Source organism: Cricetulus griseus, chromosome 4 (assembly GCF_003668045.3).
Source record: "Cricetulus griseus strain 17A/GY chromosome 4, alternate assembly CriGri-PICRH-1.0, whole genome shotgun sequence".
Classification (NCBI taxonomy): domain Eukaryota; kingdom Metazoa; phylum Chordata; class Mammalia; order Rodentia; family Cricetidae; genus Cricetulus; species Cricetulus griseus.
The window spans coordinates 14,545,951-14,569,801 of NC_048597.1; the positions used below are offsets into that span (position 1 = coordinate 14,545,951).

The 23,851-nt window shown below is 33.5% G+C and overlaps 1 protein-coding gene across 1 annotated transcript in view; it reads right to left on the reverse strand.

Annotated features, from left to right (window-relative positions):
- Ncam2 (neural cell adhesion molecule 2) overlaps window positions 1-23,851 on the reverse strand; it is a 179,291-nt gene that overhangs the window by 149,435 nt on the left and 6,005 nt on the right. Inside the window, exons 2-6 of the mRNA XM_035443597.1 lie at window positions 22,647-22,790; window positions 21,941-22,015; window positions 18,894-19,100; window positions 17,871-18,014; window positions 10,185-10,322 (exon numbers count right to left, since the gene is read on the reverse strand). Of these exons, the coding sequence (XP_035299488.1) occupies window positions 10,185-10,322; window positions 17,871-18,014; window positions 18,894-19,100; window positions 21,941-22,015; window positions 22,647-22,790 (708 nt within the window). The remainder of the gene's footprint in view (window positions 1-10,184; window positions 10,323-17,870; window positions 18,015-18,893; window positions 19,101-21,940; window positions 22,016-22,646; window positions 22,791-23,851) is intronic.

The window sequence follows — 23,851 nt, forward strand, 5'->3', positions numbered from 1 at the left end:
CATACTGAAATCTACTTGGAGCATAAATGGATTTCCTATTTGGGTTCTTATTGGTCTCTGTAATTCCATAGGCCATCATTCACTGTTTCAAGACAGGGCTTTCAAATTAGGTGTCAAACCATAATGTTCTTTCTGATTAACTACACTTAATTTCTTCAAACAACTATAAAACATTTTATGAAGAGAAACTGCTTCAGCTATAGAGTATGAAAATAGATTTTCATGAACAATTCAATTTTAAAATTAAGCTTCCTCAATTTCGAACTAATTACGTTGCAAAATTGTACACACTGCACATTCTGGTCATGTTGAAACTGTGGCTGAAATGCAGTGTTTGCAATAAACAAGTCACAGATTTCCATAGTGCTGCCTCAGTTTCAAAGTACAGCCTGAGCTGGGGCTCAGTGCACATTCCCATGCCCTTAAAGAATATAGGATGAAGAAATACTTGTGAAATAAATACATTAATAGATTGATTAATATATATGCATATATACATATATATGGAAGTAATAGGCAGTTAGAGATTTGATTATGATTGCATAGCTTTAGTGCAGTGTTCATGTCTGCATTGCTAAGGCATTGTCTCAATGACAAGGTGGAAAATAACTGATATGCACCTGAATAACTAAACACAGTATCTAACATATTTTCCCTAATGAGGGTTGGTACAGGGATTATGTTCGTACATGGTATAGCATAATAATAATTACTAGCATCCCCAAAGATGAACTTTTATAGATACTAAATTCTATTTCAAGTTATTGTTATTATTATAAATACACTCATTTTTCACCATATAAACTATTACTTTAATTTTGTGTCTTGTGAGTGAATATTAGATGAGGTATGTCACCATTTGTGCTGCCTTTATTTTAATTTTTTTAATATTCAACATAATAATAAGGACCCCTTCACTTTTCTCCTTCCAAACTCCCCATATTCCACATATTCCTTCATAATAATAGCATTTTTCTTTAATTGTCAATGCATGAATATATGTATACAATATTTATATATTCTTAAAATATAACCTGTTCAGTTCAAAAGATCCTTGCTTATTTTCAGGGTTGTTTTGCAATGGACAACCAAATGATTTGTTTTTTTGTGTTTTTTTTTTTCTTTTTTCTTTTCACATCTCTGTCCAGGGTATTGTGCTATTGTCTTAGAATTACATATAGAATTATAGTGTTCTTGATTTTTTCTGGATGGAAATCAGTTTTGGTGAATTACTGAGTGCAGCAGTTCTGTTATGTCCAGAAGGTATTAGTTTGTATTTACCTTGCCCAGTCTGTGATTTACAATGTTTCTGTCCCACTCCAATGGTTTTCCTGAAGCCTTGGGAGCAGAAGTAGGATGGAAATGTCCCATTTAGGTTAGACTAAATTCCAGGGTCACTTACTCTCTGGACTTCACCAATTCTGGGTCTCTATAATCAGCACTATCCACTGCCTAAAGAATCTACTCTGATGAGTGTTGGAAGCAGTAGCATTTTGGTTGGCATAATTTTTTTCTCTTTTCCAATTTATAAATTAAGTTGAAGGAATGGTTAAATTATTTTTATTGTAGCAACCCATATTTTTATCACACCACAGAAAACAAATGCATTAACAGAAATCCCTCTATTAGGTTTCTCTAGATAGAAACACTTCTGTGATAGGAAAAAGTTTTTCTAGTTCTCTTTCTGATGACTGAAAGAGGCTATTTAATATTTCTCAATATTTTATTTTCAATAAGCTTCCCAGGTTGGAAAAATGTTACTAATTATGTTTTGTATAACACTGAATATGTCTGTTTTTATGTCATAGTGTAAACCAACAGAAATGTATTCTCCCTGAGGAATTAACACAATGTTCTGAATACCAGTTACTAGGCTGCTCAGTTTAATGTGATACAAACAAAACCAAATCATATCATAGTGTTCATTGTCTTTTGATTTTTTATTGGTTTGCTTATTTTCTCCCATTTTTGGCACTATAATATAAATTTATACCTCCCAGGTTGCCCAATAGTTCTTATTTTATCACATTTATTTATTTGTATATGTATGCTTACATACACACTCATGAACAACCCAAGAAAGCTTCTTCTTCCCCTGTGTGTATCACAGGAACCAAGTTCATGTTACAGGATTGGTAGAGAAAGATTATCCACTGAAGCACATCTCTCTCCAGCCCATCACTATAGCTTTTGACAATTCCACTGATTTCTGTTTTTTTTTTTTGTTGTTGTTGTTGTTGTTAGTTGGGATTATCAACACAAAATGTTATTTAGTGTGTATTTTATTTGGAGTTAAAAATGTAAATTCTAAGTAGGCTTTTCAAATAGAGCAGATGTCAAAAGTTCCAATGAGTTTGTTTCCCATTCTTTTAGGTATAAATATTTACTAATTCGGTTTCACTCATATGCCATAGGATTGAATTTGACATCTTTGGAATGATGTTAATGATGATTGTAAGCCATCATGTAGATGCTAGGGACTGTAGAGAAGCCCTCTGAAAGAGCAGCCAGTGCTCAGACCATTAAGCAAGGAATCCATTCCCTTATTTTCACATTTTACATTCTGTGAACACTTTAGAAAGTCACACAATGTATTCCGACTGGAATTTATTACAAGATTGGATGGACCTGGTGGACAGTTAACACCTATGTGTTATAACATCTGCTATGAACACAGAAAACACATATTATTTTCAGGACTTCTGATGTGTTCAATAGCACAAGACTTTTCTTATTACATATAAATATTGAAAACAAATGAACAAAAATGTGAAATGGTTCAGAAGTCACATTTGCAAAGCCTATTCATATCACTCAAGGAGAGCATAGTTTTTCATTTTAAATTATTATAATAAATCTTTTGATAAGGAAGCAAGCATCCTGCTGTTATGATTTACATCTTTGTCATGTTTTTATAATTAATCTCATATAATAACGTGTTGTGAAATGTGATGTCAGTGCAGTAGAGACAGTGAATTAAGTTAATTCATTAATATAAACTTTCATGCTAATCTGGAAAAAGTGATTACTTCCAATAGTCATATCAGGTCTGTATGAAATCATATTTACAATAATTCTTAACTCATTAAATTTTTATGTTCTACTTCCTATGCAATATAAACTTAAATCATCTCAATTTTCATTAATATTGGTTATGGTTACTTGCAGTAAAATTAATTTTCTTATTGATGGAGATGGATCAAACTAAACTGATATTTAATAAAAACTTTTTTGGAACTCAATATATACAGAATTTAATATACTCACTTTATTCAATAATAGACATAAACAAAACAATGTTAAAATTTCATTTGAATTCTAACCCATTGCTTAAAATGATTTAAGCATATATAGTCAGTTATTTTTGGTAAATATTTCTAAATTGTGAACAACCATCAATGTCAGAAAAATCAGTATTTCATTTCTGTTTTGGTATGAAACCTATTACTACATACTCAAGTTAGGAAATGATAACAAATAAGGGGTAATATCATATTTTAACTTTTAAACCATCAATACAATGCTTCAGTGAAAGAAACATGATCACATAATTAGTACTGGATATTGAAATAAAGCTCATTAAGGAAAAGCAGTAGATTTGATATCATCAGATAATAATAGTGAAGATGAAATAGTTCTATTACATGATTTTTAAATTTTTATTTTAACAGTTTTTCATTTATTTTATTTAGAGACCATTGTTTCCCCTGGCTCCTCTCCTCTTGTTCCCTCCCCTCCACTCCTCTTCATCTCCATTCAGAAAGGGGCAGGCTGAACAAAGCCTTGTACATGAAGCTGAGGCAGGACCAAGCTCTTCCCCCTGTAACAAGACTGGGCAAGATAATCCAGCATGGGGAAGAGGTTCCCAAAAGCCAGCTGAGGGCCATAGACAGTTCCTGATATCACTGCTAGGATCCTTAAAAATAGACCAAACTACACAATTGCTACACACATGCAGAAGGCCTAGGTCAGTCCCATGCAGCACCTCTAACTGTTGGTCCAGAGTCCATGGACCAATAGCTGACCTCAGCTGATCTATTATGTGATTTTTTTTAAAGTACATTTACAGTGGAACAAAATGGTCTAATTTTAGATCACAACCAAATCTGTGTGAATTTGGCATATTAATTAATTGCTTGAGAACAAAGAAGGCAGAGATTAGGAGGGGGAGATTGTGAGGGACAAGCACTAAAAACTGATTAATTTCAAGTCAGTTGAAAGATTGATTGCTACAGGTTATGTAGAGAGAATTGGTTTAAAATTCAGTTAGAGAATTTCAGTGTTGACATAGATTCTAGGAAGGTTACCACTTGATTTTTAGCTATAATAAGATCCCTGGAATGTGTGATACATATGAAAATTCCCTTAGAAAGCCCAGAAATCATTACCTTATCTGTGAGTTTTCACCTGTCCTAATCAATCCCTTAGCTCGACTTGAAGTTCAGTAAGAATTTCAGTGAGCTACTGCACTCCAATGTTGGTTGACAGTGAAGACAAGGCAATGTTCTGCACAAATTGGGCCCCTGAGAGTCTCTGAATGTTTCTACTTGCTATACCCTATCCTTTCCTTTCAAATAAAACTTTTAAATGTGTATACCCTATGGAATGTGGGCAGCATTTCAGTTAGACTTCAGAAAAAAAAAAAAGATGCAGCATTAGTAGAATGAGATCTTTTGAGGAGAAAATTATGTAATTAGTAAGAGAAAGGATGAATAGTTTGCTAGAGATGAAGCATGGACTAAATACAAGAGGACAAATGGAAATTGGCAGTCTTAAAAGAAAAAGGAAACAAAAGATAAATGTGGATATGGAGGACAGGAGGAAAGAAAGAGAGAAAAAAGAAGGCAGAGATTAGGAGGGGGAGATTAAGAGGGACAAACACTAGAAGGAAGATGAACAAGGAGCAAAAAGAGAAAAAAAGGCATATTATGAGGGGGCTGGGAGCAGAAGCCACAGCAAAGTGAAAAGCAATTGTAAAAAGACAAACTATTCCAGGGAATAAATGTCATGCAAAATTGAGTTCTTTCTGTTTATTTCAATCCAATGTGAATTCCCTCTGCTTTGGTATTTCCATTATTAGGAATACATATACATTTGATAATTATCCTTTCATTAAAAAGACAACCTCAAGCAACAATGAAAATTTTTAGAGGAATTCAAGCCATATTTTAGAATGTTGTGTCTTGGAGCTATTTACAAAGTCAGCATTTTGTGACTTTGTTTGTTTCAGCAAATTTGACGAATAGAATAAATGAGTGTCTCTTCAGCTAACTTTAAGATCAATTCCCTGATTTATTTCATTGATATATTGTTAGATCACACTTTGTTACTTTTCTTCTATTGATTCATTGAAATGGTAAAAAAATTAAATATTTTTGTGTCTTGTAACACTTATTTTTTTGCTATTGTTGTGATTGCTTTTCCAATAAACCACAATACCCAGGTTGTATTTGACATCTTAATTATTATAGCACTGCCACCAACAAGATCCCATCCAAACTTGACCAGCAGAAGACATCTGTAAATTAGGGGAACTCAGATGGGACACTTGATTCAGAATAGAGAAAATGCTGCCTCGTTTTCAGAGACTAACAATATTATATTATAAGACAATGTCTTAGTTAGATGAAACACCATGACCAAAGGCAAGTTGGGGAGGATGTGGTTTATTTGGCTTACATTTACACTCCTCAGTTCATCATAAAGGGGTGTCAGGATAGGAATTCAAATGGGGCAGGAGCTGATGCAAGGCCAGGAAGGGGTGTTGCTTACTGGCTTGCTCCCCATGACTTGCTTAGCCTGCTTTCTTATGGAACCTAGAACCATAAGGTGGGTCCTCCTTCACCCATCATCAATTAAGAAAATACCTTACAGCTGGATCTTATTGAGGGATTTGCTTAATTGGGGTTCTCTTCCTTCAGTTACTCTACCTTTTTTTCCACTTGACATAAAACTATATAACACAACTAATCCCTTGTCAGCTTGACACACATGTACACATGCATATTGCCACAACTTTTCATGTCTTGTTCATCACCAAGATCTTACATTAATATTAACATCACAATATAAACTGTTCCAAATTTTAAAGATCCTACACTTTTAAAAACTCAGTCTCTTCAAAATCCAAATTCTTTTAAAATTCAAGTCTCTTAACTGTGAGATCCCATGCATGGTCACAAATGAATAGAGCAAAATCAAACTCCAAAAGCTAAAGAAGTTCAATGTCCATTTGTTTGGGATTCATTCACAATCTTCCAGGCTCCTCCAGAAGGTTCAGGTCATTTCTGGGTCACAGTTTACCTTCTAGGCTCTAGCAGCTGCATTCCATCACTTCTTGCTATTCTTGGTGGGCATCCCTTTATATTGACATCTCCAAAACGTATCTGGGCTTCAGTCATTCCAGTATCCTCTCTTCTTTTCATTGTGCCAAGCCTCAAATCCTATGCTTGGCCTCTTCATTTCAGTTTCTTCAACTGCCACTGGGGCTGATTCTTCACCAATGGCCTCTTCTGGCCTCTCACAGGGTCAAACCTCAGTTGTTTTCTGTAACTGCTTCATAATATCAAAATCATTACTATCTGAGTGACTATTATCATAGGAGGTTCAGCAGCTGGCACAAACCTTAACTATTCTGGACTACAGATTCAGTGTGCAATCAAGAAATAGCTGCCAGGAGATTTCACCTCCAATGGTACTAGTCTCTTAAGCTTCAACTGGCCAGCATCAAGTGTCCCAGAAAAGCAAAGGATTCACTCTACTCTTGAACATGGCAAAAATTTTATATGGTATTTTACATACTATTATTAAAAGTTACCTCATAATAATATTAAATTTGGTTTCTTATGGAAAGCTGTCTTCATAGTTGATTCAGTTATATTAGGCTTTATAACATCTTTTCTGTTTATTGATGCTTAGGATTCTATGACATTTCATACAAGTTATATGTGAAAGAAAATTGTGAAGTTTCATTTATTATAAAAGAAAGTAGTGTTCCTCATTTTTCTTACTCTACAGAAATGAGATGGTATAGGTAGAAATACAGAGATCCCAGTCCAAGGACCATTGATGGAAACTTCACTCTGCAGCTGGACACTCACTTTGACAAATATATCTAGCCATTATCATCTAATGTTGATTGTGGCATTTGAAAGAAGGGTAACGTAAAATTGCCTTAAAGTTCTGTTGCTAGATCATTTTCATCCAACCCCAATTGTTCCTGTCTCCATTACACCAAACTTGAATGTGTGCTTAGTGCATCATTTTCATAAATTTTTAAAAGACTTAGGAATAAGGTGCATCACTTCTATAGAAATAACCTTGTACTGACTTTTAAATTTTAAATTCATACCTTTTATTCTTTAACACTTAGGGACATTTTCAGAGTAGGAATGGGAAGCTAGAAATTGACAGGACTAAATTATTTTTGATAAAGGCAAGGAAGATGACACCAGCTTCATTTTAAAGAGTATATGTATGATTTGTGTGCATGTTTGTGTATATACATACCATAATTATCTAGTTTCAAATATTAAAGGCTTCATAGAAGAGCTTATTATCTCATTCATACATTTCTACTAATGTGTTTTTAATTATTTTGCAGGCTATTTAAGAGTTAAGCAATGTATAATTGTAAAAGGAATGCAATCACCATGTCTCTTCACATTAATGGTGAATTCAGTGTAAGCTACTTAAATGATAGTATTCACTTTAATATTTCTTGTAAGTGTGTAATTGCCAAATTGAGCATAATTGTTTAAATTCACACCTTATTAGACTCTGTTAGCTCATGCTATACTGGAAGCCAAGATCCCTACACAGGGCATCTGGAAATGACCCTCCATTGTTGTCAGGTGTGGCATGACATCTTTGATCATATCATGTTTAATTGTACCCTTTCTCATTCATTTTCTTCTCCATTAGCAGGGGTTCCAATTACTGGCTGCAATTCCTTACCTCCCTGCTACTGAGAGCTTTCTACCCTTCTGGAATACTTTGTCCTCAAAGGAATAAATGACAATCCTGTAGAAGGGAATACGATTTTTAAGGACATACCCAGAGTCCTTCATGGCCTCCCTGTGTTTCCAGCTATATCTCACCTAATCCCTAATCCATTCATTGCCACTGTTGTCTCTATGCACCCCCAAATAATGTATTTTAGTCACAGTTGCTTTGCTCTACTCTCATACCAATGGCTTTTTTTTTTTTGCTGTTTTTTAATGATTAAGCTATTGTCTGCAATCTGCTTCTACTCTCAAAATTCTAATAGATCATACTTTTGCATTAGTAGATTACTGCTGACTAGCAAGGGATCATTCTTTTTCCAGCTACATTGATGGCATTTAAATTTAGAAATTTCCCTGTGACTATCCATTACAACTATTTGGGAATCTTTACATCTTGAAAACAAAAGTGGGGTTAATACATTTGGTTAAAATTGATTGTGAAATGAAAGTCTTGAGTGTTTTAGAAAATACAATTTGATTTTATATTTGTTATAAGTCTAAATATAAAATAGAAGGAAACAACAACTTATGCATATAGCTTATTTAATTAATTCATAAAGGCAAAAAATAATTTTGAAACTAAAGTATATTCGTGAGGTTTGATTTTTTTAAAAAATATTTTCATAAGGTGGAAAACTTTATCATAAATAATCACTATCTTGGGCAAAGCGGTAAACTGTCTAGGAACCCCAGCAAAATAATTTCTAATTTAAAAGAAAATTAATTGTGAGATGAAGAAATAAATAATTGATATTGCATTTTCATGACTTGGTATGAAAGACCAAATTATACATTTCGTTTCTCAGAAATATATTTTTTGGTAAGAATTATGACTCTGCACCTGTATAAAAGTTTATTTTCATTTTATCAGTTTGTTTCACAGGTTGATGAAATATATAATTGTGTCATGCAGAGACTAATAAAAAAAGACAAAGACAAAGGCCAGAATAGTAAGGGAAAGTTGGTAACAATTAAATGAGAAAGACTGGAGTATTAATTGGAACATAGTAATCCAACAAGTCAAATTTGTAATTTAAGGAAGTAAAGACAACATGTGAAAAGTCCCTTTATTTACTTATTTATTTATTTTTACTCTTTTGAAGTCTCAAACTTTCCATTGAAAAATCTATGAGTGGTCAGGCACACTCAGAGAACTGAAACAGAGACATGCCCAGGGAAATCTTTCTGAGAAGCTCGAGGTTTAGAAGACACCAATGAAAAGAAGAAGAGTCAATAATATTGGAATAGAATGAATTTCCCGGCTAAGTCAAAGAACATGTAAGAGAAAAATCACAGCTCTCTGGTGGCCCTGGTCAATGTGTCTCCTTGACAGGATGGGGCTGTACCACCACAGGCAGAAGCAATCGATACTGGGATTTGTGAACACTTATTTTACAGAAAAGAAGGTCCAGTTACTTTAAAGGATGAGAGTTTGTGGCTGTAAAGGGAAAGCAGCGTTAATTAGTGTTGTTCACCCAATGATCAGTTTTTAGCTGAGTCTGTATAGGAAAGGGAAATGCAACCGTCTTTGGGGTGATCAGTCAGACACAGACAAGAGTGGCATCTGCATGATTGTTTCTGTGGCCTGGAGGACATCCCTGTGTTACCTTCTTTTTTTGTTTGTTTTTGTTTTTCGAGACAGGGTTTCTCTGTGGAGCTTTACAGCCTATCCTGGCACTTGCTCTGGAGAGCTGGTTCGCCTCGATTCCTGTGTGACCTTCTTACAGATTCTTAATAAATAAGACTAGAAAGACAGAGCTTAAGATTCTGCTTGTAGAGAGGAATTCATATGAGGAACTTGAAGATTTAAAGCCATAGTATTCACTAAAGTGTAAGAATGTTAACTCAATTATTAACCTTCAGGAACTGAAAACTAAGTAATACATACTTCATAGAATTTAAGAGTCACTCTACTCAGAAATGTCCTTATGTTCCAGTTTGTATTCCTTTTGATACATACCCAATAAAAATCAAGTAACATAATGAAAAGTGAGAGTATCTAAGATTGGGCCTGTAGTTGAAACTCAGTACAACAAATACCATTAGTAAAGTGGGTGGATTCTTACAGGCATTGATAGCATTGACTAGGGATGTATCCATTGTTGATTTTCCAATTTCCCTTCTAACGAACACTACTGAAATCCACAGCAGAATGTGCACACATCATTTGTGGCTTACCGTTAACGATAACGATGATGTCCCGGAAGTCAATCTCCCCCCTAGCCTCCACTCTCCCTTCACACCTGTATACACCTTCATCACTTTTATTAATGTTGAGGATCTGCAAGTTATTGTTTGCAAGCACAGCAAACCGATCTGTAAAGCAAGCAAAGGAGAGGAGACGGCATCAGTTATTGAGGCAGAGTCCAGAGAACTCTGAATTTCTGAGAGTTAAACTCCAGCACTTTTCTGTTCACCCTCCAACTTTTCATCAACCAAAAATTCCAAATTTGAAAGTAAAATGTAATTTCACAACTTCAAGTTTTCCACTCTACCTCTGTCTTGTTATGTCCCCTCCTGGAAATACATCCGAGACTTTATATCCACATAAAATGGTTAGGCTATTATTTTATTCTCGGTGCTCTGAATGCAGAGACGGTACACAAAAAACAATGCAAGGAGTATAGATATTGCTGACTTGACAAGTTTTAAGTGCTAACAGCCACTTGGCTGTGGAAAATAGTTAGAAAATATATTGAACATCCTTCCCCAAGAATAATTAAACTGCCAATTTTTCTATAACCTGAAAAGGCAGCCAAATGACACACTAATGTGCAAACCACATAAAGGATATAAAAATGGTTATGACTTGAATATATTTAAGTATTTTCTGCAAATTACAAATAAATCTTCTTTATGAATATTAGACACAGGCATTCATTTTATTTCAAGGTTCAGTGTTGTCTGTTCATATGTGCACAAAGGAAGGCTACAAAGGCATATGTAATTTGGCTTATTGACTGCTAAAAATGGTATTTGTTTTTTTAATTATTTTACTTTGTGTGTATGAAACTTTTCCCTGCCTGCATGTATATGTACCAGCTGAATGCCTATTGGATCCTCTGAAACTGAGGTTACAGAAGGTTCTGGGCACCAGGAATTGAACCTGGGTCTCACACAACATTTACTCTTAATTACTGAGCATCAGTCCAGGTCCAAAAGTGCTATGAAGTGATATGTTTAATTATCTGAGACACCTAGGTGTCAACTCTATTTTACACCATTATCAAAGAATACACTTGTAGTACCAAGGCTTTTATTATTCTGTAAATGATGCTCTAATATCTGTGTTCTGTGTTAAGAATTTTAAACAAAATGCTACTATTTTTATCTAAGAATTTCATCTTGCACAGTAAATATCTTATGTTTCATCCATTAATGAATCCACATATAGCACTGAACAACAGTTTTTGACTATGTATGCTTTATAAAATTTTGGTTACTAAAGTAGATATAGTTGTTCTTAATTTTGAATATTTGAGTCAAATAGAATTTCCTTTAGTACAGAGAACAAATTCCCTAGACCAGTTATTGTCAAGACGCTCCTTTTTTTGTTTGGACCAAGTTTATTGATTTTTTTCTCTATCTTCTGGTTTAATAGAGATGCATGGAAATAATTTCAGACATTTGTCAATAAATAAAGAAAAAGAAAAGGAAGTTGACACCTGGGAGTCCTGAAGTAAATCCATGCTTAAAAGTACATGTTGTGATGGTAGGAAAAAGAAAGAAAAACTATTATTATCCACACCGACTCAAATGCAGGTATTATATTATTCACCATTATTTTTTCTAATGAGATGGAGAGGTGTTTAGAGTAGAAATAAGCAAAATATTATTGCTCAGACTGCTAGTTATTAAAAAAGGGAACCAAGTGGTCAGTTGTTAAATAATAGGTGCTTTGTGAGATGGAAATGGGTAGGTTAAGAGGTTGCCTCAAAAAGAGCACAATTATGAAGACAGGTGTGTCTTTAAATAGAAAGAATATATAAAAAAATCTGTTATGCTCATTCCTCTTGTTTTTAACCTAAGGCAGCCAAAACAGTCATACAGTGACTTCCCCGGTTAAGTCAAAATGAAAATGTGAAATGCCTTCACCAAAGGAAACCAAAGGCTGGAGAAGGGAGACTTGTAAAGTACAAGTCTAAGAACTTCCAGAATGACACAGAAGTTCTGAAGACTTGTGAGGACCCAAAGTCAATTTAAATATATTCTATCAAATTTTATGGTTGGACACTAGAACAGAGCATAATTATTTTTAAGATGTGGACAAAGGCAACGATAGTTAATGTGCTATCATTGAGTCATGAAATCTCACAGGTCCCCAATCCGAGATTGAAAGCTACAGGGAAATAACAATCATTAGGAGTGGGAGAATTAGCATTCCCCTGAGATGAGCCCTCTATTTGTTTATCCTATACAAAGTTGTCATTCCTGAAAACATATGTGTGTGCGTATATATGTGTGTATGTGTATGCAACAGTAAACAGACTGGAAGGTTGTGCTTGTATATTTACAAATATATATGACAGTATATATTTACAAATATATATGACAGTAATTGTGATTTGTAATTAAAAAAAACTACAACTTTGTGAGCAAGTAAAATGGTTATGTAAAGGGTTTGAGAAAGAGAGGGAGGATAATGATGTAATTATATTTTAATTAAATCATGTTTAAAAGAAATAATTATGTTTAAGGACATTCAAGGACATGAGAATGCTCCCAACCACATCATGTTGATTGTACTGTGTTTTTCAACTTCAGAAAACTTGTAACATCCTATAAATGTCAAAACCTTAAATTACATTATTTTATAAGGTGTAAGAAAAGCTGTAAAAAGGAACTATTTTTAATACACATGGTGATATTTTAATTGAAAATGAATAGATAGTTATAGACATATAATATACCTTTGAGAGTAATTGGCCAGTGTTTTATTTTTTCTGATTAGAAAATTGTCTATTTAGATTATCTTTTAATTAATTACTTTCTGTAATGGATTAGAGACCATTCAAACTCTAAAGGCAAAGTTTCATAAATGCATATTATTTTATATATTTATGTCTATAAAACTGCCCATAGTAAAAACAACCTCTGTGGAGGTGGCATATAAAATTCCAATGTATATATAAAGCTTGTAGTTGTTGGCAATTTACAAAAATAAGGTACATCACCAAAATGAATATCCTAAAAAGCCTGCTTCAAGAAGTCACAGGTCTGAAAAAATTCAAGACTCTTTTTACCAGTTGCAAACAATTTCAATTTTAATAATTAAAATTAGAAAAAATATAAATTAGATAGCAACCAATAAATAATACATATATCACTATTAACTTTTACTTTTTTCTAATTCTCAGATTTTTCTTTATTTTATATATGCCATACTTTGTCTCTTCTATTATGACAGGTTTCAAAAGTTACATTTTAATACCTGAAAGATTTCATTCAGGCTCCATAGTCCCTATTGATTTCAGAGTACAATTTAGGAGTGTTTTAAGCATACCAATCACAGAATGTATGCAATTCTGTTTAATATCTTTCCATGGAATGAAGGGTAGATTCACAAGTCTTGGAAGACTTTGTGTCGTGTATGCAATAAATCAGCCTTCATATCTCCATCTACTTTTGTCTACATAACTAACAAATATTTATGTGATACCATTAGTAATCACCTATCATCTTCTCTCTCAGCAGTTATTGCCTAAGGACTTGAACAACCCCCATGTTTGAAGATTGCCTTGATCCTCATCCAAGTCCTTCAATTTGCTGAAATAGGAGCATGTGTTCAAACACAAGAGATCATGTCAATGCTTTTATTGAAACACTTCTTGACAGCATCTCTGAGAAATCTCCATGATCTTTACTAGAAATGATAAAAGGATAATGACTTTGATAGTCTTTCTTGCCATGTTCCTTAGTCATTGGGCAAGTCCTGTTCACTTGTATAAGCAATCTGTTTGTATGTATATGAAAGTTCAAATAAGACAGAGCTGGTTTTAGGTTCCTGATGGGCAGCAATTGCCACACCTATTCTATAAAATACCTGCTTTGGTGGGAAACTCCTTAAGATACTTGGTTGTTCTATAGGGAGTTGAAATTTCCCATCTTCCTTTAGATCCAGAAGGTAAACCTGTCGAAACCTGAGGAAGTCCCCAGAACTGACCTTATTTACTATGTTTTTCTCTCCTAGAGCCTGTATAACCAATAAGAAGTACTGAAGGATTCCCTCAGACTAGATAGCTATACAGAAAAAGCACTGTCTAAACTGTTAGCTCTCTAAAATTCAAGCTGCAATGAACTTTTGATGATGCATATATAATATATTCAATTCATTTCTGCTCCCGTAAGTAACTTTTTATCCACTCATATGTAACCCCAACAAAACTCCTTGGTTCACCAAATTCACTTCGATGGTATACTTGCTTTTGTCTGTAGTTGTCTCCCTACTAAGTACAGATAGAAATTTGTTCATGATGTTCCAGGAATAGTGTCATAAAACAGTTCCTTGGGATTTCATTGTACTTCCTTTTATTCCCAGGCCATGGCATGTGAAGTTTTCAGCCATACATGTAAAGTCCTTGTGTGAGGAGACTAATGTTGTCGGAGAAACTGCAGCCAACTTACCCAAACCACAGTGGCCCTGTGCCCACTGCAGAGGCCAAGCAGTGTGTGCATGCAGGCACTTACTCCCTGAGCCTGCCTTCAAGCCCAGAGATGCTGAGAGAGACCTGACCCAGAAACACCAATGAGGAAAGGACATGCAGCAGAGTCAGTTGCCGGAGTCAATAGGACCTTGGGAGGGGGAATAAAAACAGGTCTAAATTCCTTAATAAATGAGTCTGCAGCATGCTGGACTACTCACTGGCTCCCAGTGCTGGAGTGGTTGGAGCTTTGTCTTCTCATCCTCTCCGCAAGGGTTGTGTAGGGTTGTGTTGTGTAGGGTACTAGCAACATAATGCCTATGTCTGCTTAAAGTAACATTTTTTTCTACTGCATGTATCTTTGAGATGCACCTAACACTAATTTAATTGAGCAATCTATGTAACACAGGGACATTGTAACTTACCTTTCCTAGATTTCTGTGTACCTTGCTTTCAATGATATTTATTTTCATATTCCTCTAGACTATCAATATTTTGAATACAATGACATTGTCTTCTAACAATGAAGCAACATTCAATCTTCTATACTACAAAATAATTACATAACGAATAGTTCTGATACCGAAGAGTACTGTATTTAGATGCTAGCTAAAGCAATCACAATTTTGATAAGCCAGTTCTCAAATTAGGCCTTGTTGATGAGTATTTGTTGATGTATATCCCTGTGTCAGTAACCACTAAAACTGAGGAAACTCTACTTCATGTACTTCATCAGGGCTACAGCGTGATTGTGATCTTTAGCAGATGGGTCTCCTTTAGAGAAACAAGGGAAAAGCCTACTTAAATTATCGTCTGGTAGTGACATGTTGGGTATTGACAGACAGGTCCTAACAGAAGCAAATTAAAGAAAAACTCAGAAGCCTTCAATATCTGGTCTTGACTGCCAATGTAGTAACCCATGACACATTAACAAAGAGAACTCCCAGACCATCTACTTAATTTAAAATCCTATACACGATGATTTTTCAGATATATATCCAATTTTTATACTAGCTGTAAAAGACAGAACATGCCAGATGCAATACAAACATATTCCTATAAATCTAAATATGTAAATTATTTGAATACTAAATCTTTAGAATCTGTTTTTCATGTTCCTGAATTAGCAAAGTATGAGATGCACAATTATCATTATTTTATTTTCATTTCATGCTATACAACCCAGTAATATGTTCTAATTTTAAATATGCTGATAACTGGTTTGTAGGTATTAGTTTTCTTTTTCTAGGCATAAGCTGAATACACACACTTTTGGAAAAACCTGTGGTCAACTTTAAAAATAGAATAAAAGATTAATAAAATAAATATCATGATTGAGAATCACAGATCTATATCTTTTATTTATATAGCAAACACTTATGAATGCCTGATACGTTATTTACAGGCTACAGAAAGTGCTTGAAGTGGATGCATTGATGCATTGACTACTGATAGAATATTTCAGTAAGAGCACAGGAGTCGGGAAAAGCTCTTCAGTGTTTCAAGACAAAGGGTGGGAGAAGAATCTGATGAGAAATCCCGATTGGCATATTCCATTGCAGGATGCTGGGAAACCATGTCAGCTATCCTACAGAAGTGTCAATTCTCCCTCATCACTACATTTCTTAACATTCTTGGTTTTAAGGCTGTGTTCCAAGTCACATTTTAAAACTACTACTCATTTTAAACCTTCTTGTGAGGTTTATAATAACCTTAAGTAAATGCAAGCTCCAATACTGGGTAATCTGAAAGTGGGTAGACATCGAATTTAATTATTATAAAAAAAACTTCACATCCTTTCAGATTGTAGGGACAATGCTGAAAACACCTTGCCTAAAGTACTCATATAATTTGCCTAAAGCTTCAGCATTTATACACACCAAAATAAGAAGTAACTAAATGCTATAATTTATTAAATTAGAATAAAAACAATAGTTTATCATTAACTGACAAATACTGAGTGTGTTATGCTTGTGAAAATTATCTTAAAATAAAAAATGAATACTAAATATAATTATGACACATTCTCTAAACATACTTAAAAATAGACCTCCTTCCTATACTCTGTGATGTGGAAATTTCATCTCTTCAAAGCACATAATGGAATCATCTAACATGGAAAATACTTTAAAAGATACAATTATTTGTACCTCTATGCAATGCAGGTGCATTGAAAAATATACCAAATTGAAAATGTCCCTATGCACAATAGTAAAGTAGCATAATGTAAGCAAATTATGCTTTCAATTTCAAATGTCATATTCTGGAATTTTACCTCAGTCTGAATCAAAATCATGATGACAATCTGAACAAATCCTCTCTTCTGTCAATTATCCATACTTATCTTTCCATAATGCTCAGAATATGCTGCATTCTTTCAGAGAACATTCATAGAATGTAAGGCACATTTCGACCTGATATTATATTCTACTTGGATATGGTGTTCTCATGGTCTTTGAATTATAACAAGTAGATTATAGATGCTTCACCATCTATTACTTTATTTGCTTTTCATTTTTTAACAGTATAGTAATATCTGGTAGAAACAGAAGGCAAGAACACATATTTCCCTATAGTAGTACTTAAAGTAACTCTTTTGCTTTTCTATAATAAATCACTTGACAATTCTGCTGCCAAATCCGCCAGACACAAAACATAACTGTTGGAAATGGCTGTTTTTGTTTGTTTGTCTACTTGCTTGCTAGTTTGTTTTCTGTTTTGTTGTATTTTGCTTTTTACGTGTAACCTCAAATTACAGTTTGGATTTGGAAATGTTATGAAGCTGAGGTGACTTTCAACTCGGGACTTTTCAACATCTGTCTGACAAGTGCTGGGCTTACAGCACATTCCACACGGCTGGCCACAGGTCTTTCTTTGTTAACTTAGGAAATGCAACAAGTGTACAGAATTTGGCTCAAAGATCAGAGTACAGTAAACCTTGATCTAGGTCTTAAATCTCAGAATAATTGTTTGGAACCTGAAGCGAAATTTATACCATCTTTTTTCTTGTTTGCATGTTTGTTTTGGAATCAGATTCTTGCTATGTCCTAGGATGACTTTGGGATCACAACTTCCGGTGTCAGGCTTTTAAGTGCAGAGAATACTGGCACACAATATCATGTCTGACTCTATGTTTCTTTTCTTACAACACAGAAGTTTCATATTTGAAAAGCTTGAAGTGTTTTGGAGAACATATAACTTAAGGAGTTACCAAAATACTAACTGTCTGGAATGGTGGTGACTTCCTCATTGTGATACAGCCAGCTGACAGCAGGGGCGGGTGAACTGCTAACCCTGCAAACCACTTCTGCATCCTCCCCTTGCTTGAATTCTTGAGGAGAGACCACTTCTTTGAAGGTGAGTTTTTCTGCATCAAGAAAATAAGACCACTTGTTAAAGGTTTATTGCTTATTCAACTCAAAATGTTCTCATCTGATTATTAATGTAACCAAACATTAGACAGTTACAAACTTCATAAATGCTGATCTCACGTTCACCGCACCTTGCCAGTGTGCTCCAAGAACACGGTTTTGCCTTTATTCTCTTAAGTATTCTTGACTGTGATGATTGCTGTTTTGAAAATTAACTTTCAACTTCAACTCTTTGAATTCTCTATCCACATTTACTTATTTTCTGTGAAATTCCATTACATCTATGTATGACGTGCCTATATTTAGATTATTTACAGTGTAAGACTAAGAGCAACACTTATTAGACACCACTAAGTGTCTTGGCTTAATGAGTGAGCAAAGAAATTTATGTTCAAAAGACAGTTTTTCAAAAACAACATGAATTGTTTTGACAACAAAATTCACTCATTTTTAATTTAGTAATTAAATTACCAAGGATTTCATGCATTGTTCAAAAAAGTAATGAAAAAATGCTTTCAAATCTATGCCTATAAATTATCAATATTTTCTTTTGTATTTAGAGAAACAAGCACCATAAGATATCCTTTTAACATCTTTTCCAGAAAATTTTAATGTGACAGAGGTAGAAAAGGCCAAAGATGAAGACCTTCCCTAGAAAATTCTGGATTTTATTTGAATATATCATATTTTTATAATAACAAAAAACAAAAGAGCAAGACATATTTTAGTGTCTATTTAAAAACATATGGACTTCAACACCCTTCACATTTATTACTGAGTTCCAGTTTTTACTTTTAAGCATAGATTATTGTGTTTGAATCCTTTGTAATGAAACTATTGTTTCAATTAACTAAAGCACAAATGCACAAACTTACGGTAAATTTCCAAAACTACTGTAGCTTCCTGTGTCTGTCCTTTGGCATCTGTTGCTTGGCAGCGATATATCCCTGCGTCTTCTATGTTCGCATTATAGATGGTTAGACGTGACCTGACCCCTTCTTTCTGTAACATAACCCTCTGTGTCGAAATGACCTTCTCTCCTTGAGGGTTATACCAGTCTATACTCTCAGGCTCACCAATTGCTGCAGGGAGGAAGACAAATGTGTGAACATCGATTTGGAGTGTTTGTTTTTACAGTGACATTTACTATTGCGTAACAATTTCAGCAATTTAGAAAAGAATGTCAATAGAAGACTGGAAATCTGAAAATTGTACAAAACTGAAAGTAAACACAAATGTTAAGACAAATGTTCATCTTTGTTTAAACAACATTAAGGACTCCGTCTGGTCCATGTAAGCAAACTTCAAACATTTCATCTGAAATATATTACTAGAATTTAAACTGTGAGAATTGAAGCTTCACAGTCACAATATATGGGTTATTTTTGCACAAAATATTAAAACTGCCTTAGGCAGACACAAGCCCAATTGAAAGATATTTCTAAGAAACAAATGCTTACATGGTTTCATATGCTCAGTTCTCACTGCTAAGGTCAAGAGGCAGCTGAAGTATTGGCCCAGATAAAGAATTGCTTGTAAACATGTAAACATTTTGTAAAACAAATTTTGGCCTTTGGTATTTCTAAATTTTGAACTAATTTTCCAACTCGTTCAAGTGGTGCAGAAAACACTAATTGATATTTAAAAAATAAATCCTAATGTCTTTTCCCCACTAAAATGAGTTATTCTGTCTTCATTTAAAAATATTAACTTTTTAATCATATTATAATTAGAATTCATGGAAATAGCACTTATCCTGCTTAGCAATTATAGTGTAGACATTAGTTTAAAGTTTCCAATTCAGAATGTAGGTCATGAACCATTTCATCAAAACTAAAGCTTCCTGCCATTTCTTCCAGTCAACAAACATAAGTACTTCACCTAACATGTATTCACACAAAAGTAGTGGCGAAATGCATAAAGTTAACTACCACAGGTCTCTGTGAAGGAAATAGTTCCTTCTTGTTTTATTGTTATGAAATATTCTAAAAATATCATCCTTTGCAAATAATGTAGACAGATAAAAGGAATGAGCCATAAATGGGTATCAGCTCAATTTGGATTAGTACAAAAATATCACAGTTTTTAAATAATGTGATATTGTAAAAATATTTCAGACATTTAATTTTCTAATATTATGATAGGGAAATTTCACTATCACAGAGTTACCACTGAATTTACAAAGAGCAATCACAGTTCTGCTTCTTTTAGAATATCAAGTAAGTGATACTTTTTAAAAATAGATGTTCCATATGAAAACTGAATGTGTCTATTACACACATTAATAAGATAATCAAAAATATTTCTTCTCTGAAAGTATATTTAAAATATTTACTGAATGAGGGAAGACCTTTCATGAATCATATGATAGATCACTGGCTAGTTCAAAGTTCAACTATAAGTGTAGAGACTCAGTCTTTCATATTTTTAAGGTATCTGAATTTAAAGTATTCTCTATATATTGACCATCAGAGTAGAAAAAATAATTCACACTGATTTGCGTAGTTTCTGACATTAATCTACTTATTCTTCAGAAACTCAATAACTTATTAAGTTACATATTTTCAATTGTACTACTTGTTTATTTTTATTTTTATATCAGAGCAGATGCGATATATATATTTATATATATCAAGTTGTATTAATCTACAAAATAAAATTTATTTACTTTTGCAATAGATTTTCAGCTTTCCATTTTATGTAATTTAAAAAACTTAGTGTTTGTGTATAGAAAACATGTGAAATATAAAAACAGTACCCCATACACTTAGGCCAAAATTCCTCTGTCAAAAGTTAAAGTAATAAAGCAGTATTATTCACCTCTGATACTCTATCAGTATAAAATATTTGTCTCACCATATGAGTCATTTAAGACACACAAGTAAGTAGACTTTAAAAAACTTTTGTTTTTGTTATTTTCTAGTCATAAGGTCCAATATTTTTCTGAGTATGGTTCATGAATGTTTGTACAGCAATGTTTCTATTTTTAATAATTGACATAATTTAAATAAGCCATATCATTGTCAAGAAAACATTTTTCCTTTTTGTGTGATCCTGGTGATTTAAATCAGGTCTCTCCATGCACTAGGCAAGCACTCTCCCGCTAACTTATACTACAAGTACCCTAAGCAAATTTTGTATCATTTATGTCAGGAATACTTATGGTAATCTGGTCTCACATTATATAGCTATAATCGAAATGGAGGCAAATTGAAAATAGATTTGTATTTTGGTTTAGCATTAAGTGAATAGTTTTTTTAATATACATTTAGCTTATACTCATAAATGTGGCTATGAATAATATAAGCAGATGGATAACGTGTTCATTTGAGATTTATATCCTGCAGTGAATCAAGGCTTTCAGATCAAGTACACAAAGGCTGCCTGAAAAAATTAGAATTCTAATTAAAGGGAATGAGGTTCATTTAATTTTCTGCGGAAATGCTATGTAATATAATGATTAATTGCCAGAAAAAATTCAAAAATATTTCTTGATTATATATTCTGAATTAGAATGTATGTTTCAAAAAGATATTCATTATTTTTTTCATTTACTTTTCTTTCAAGTTTAGCATTATGCAGTGTTGTATCTAATTTATTCATTACTTAAGTACAAGGATAGTCATCTTTAATCTTAAAAATTAGTCCTAATATGGCTATTTATATGAGAATAATATTTAAATCATATAAAGTTTCTTATACATAGATTTTATTTTAAATGTAATTTTACAAATAAATTAGCATCTTTGATGACTAAGTAAATAAAAATAAAGTTCATAGTGTTATTACATAATTTTTCTCAATAGTTTATCATATAATAAATGATAAGATGTTATTTTTAATAATGTCAATTTTAACTATTTAAATATCCAATGCACTTTATAAACATTAAAAGCACAGGGCACATTACATGAATACATACCTGTACATGTGAAGAATTTAGATTCACCCACACTAAGCTCTACTTTGCTAAGTGAAATTGTCACTTGAAGAAGAGCTGAAAAAAAAATTTGAGAATCAGTTAATTGGTGTTTTGAGTGCAAATTCTAATTATTGATGTATCACTCAAATCTTTTTTGTCAATTTTTCATTTTTATCTATGGAAAAACACACAAGTTTTATAAATATGTACAAGAAATTTTATTTTACAATAGCATGCATTTCATACCAGTCTAAATGTTATCTATATTTATTCATCAAAATTATGTCAGATATATGATGGATCATATCCATACTTTCCTTTCTCCTAAAAATTGGATGTGTCTTATTTGTTTAATCATATTGTATATTAGGTAAAGGAAAGTTCCTTCCAACAGTCAGACATTTGTTAAAATCATATCTTATATGATCATTATAACAAAATTTGTAAATGTGCTATTTTTATTAATAAAATATTTACCAAAGGACCCAAACACAAGAAAATGGAGTCTTAACCAGGAAAGGTGAATGAATAGAAACATCTACAAGATAAGTAAGTCTAGTGGAGGAACTGAGAGGTTAGTACAGACCTTAACCAAGTGTTTTAGAATTTTAGAAGATAATTAAAAAGTTCTCATAGAAATTGACAGACCTATTTCAAATCAGGGGAAGACTACACAGTGAAAGCATTCTCCAAATCCTGCCTCCACAATTTCCATTTCTCAGAAATAGATAATAATTACTCAATAAAGTAACATGGGCACAAAGAATAGAGAAAATAATGAAGTCTGTGTACAAGCCTGTGCTGTGAACTAGTACATCAGAGTAACCAACACTCTTCCACTGAGCACAGACTGCAGCAAAGACGTGTCCAAGTTGGTCCTATGTTCAGTGGTGCTACAGGTACACAGCATGGAACTGGAGTAAGATCTACTCTTGGTGCTAAAGAAAATAGATACAATCAATGCTCTCAGATGAAGACAAGGATACTTGTCTCCTGTGAGCACAGAATTTATATCCATAACAGTTCTGTCTCGTGGAGAGATTCATGATTTTAATAATGAATGTGTGTTCTCGGGAAAAATCCAAGGAAGTGGACTTCTACAATAGAAAGGCATGAAGAGCTAACAGTCAATTGTGGTAAGCATAACTGCCTTTGGAAGACACACAATACAGCCTACGCTTCCAATATTTATATAGGTGAGCTTCTATTCAGAATAGCATCATGGGCTGGCCTTAAAAGAAAAATAGTGTTGTAAGATACAGTGAATAACAGCTGACACAACAAACAGAAAAATATAAATATTAGTTTTCAAAAATGCATACTTTAGACTTGGTTAAAACATAACTGTTCTGAAATGTTTAAAGAAATAATATGTGCTCACAGTATTTTAATACACTGGAATATTGGACTTGAATTTTTTTCTGTCCAAAACAAAGTAATGGTTTTAAGGCAGACATGTTTAATACAAGGTAAGTATTAGATAATTTGTGCATGCATTTAAACATCACATGAGATCTACAATAGAGTGTGGATTGTATGAGGAATAATCTACACAGGCTTGTGTGTTGAACACTCCTCTTGAGACTGATGGTTTGAAAGGGTTGTGGTTCCTTTTGAAACTGAAACTCCATAGAATAAGACTTTCTCTAGGTGGTGAGCTTGGAGTTTTTCTTTGCTTTGCTTTAGCTTGATTCAATGAAGAGGGACAGATGGGCAAGGAGAGAACCAACTAACATGAAACAGTCATTTGGCATATAGGTTGGAAACCTATTCCTAGCAGAGCTGCCTCCAAGTGACAGAACATACCTGCTGGGGTCCAGATGGTCTACAGATCTTTAGGATGTGCAACCCCCAGCCCAGGTGTGGCCCCTTGAATGTGGAAAACCTCAGGCAGGAGACAGTGCTTAGGGG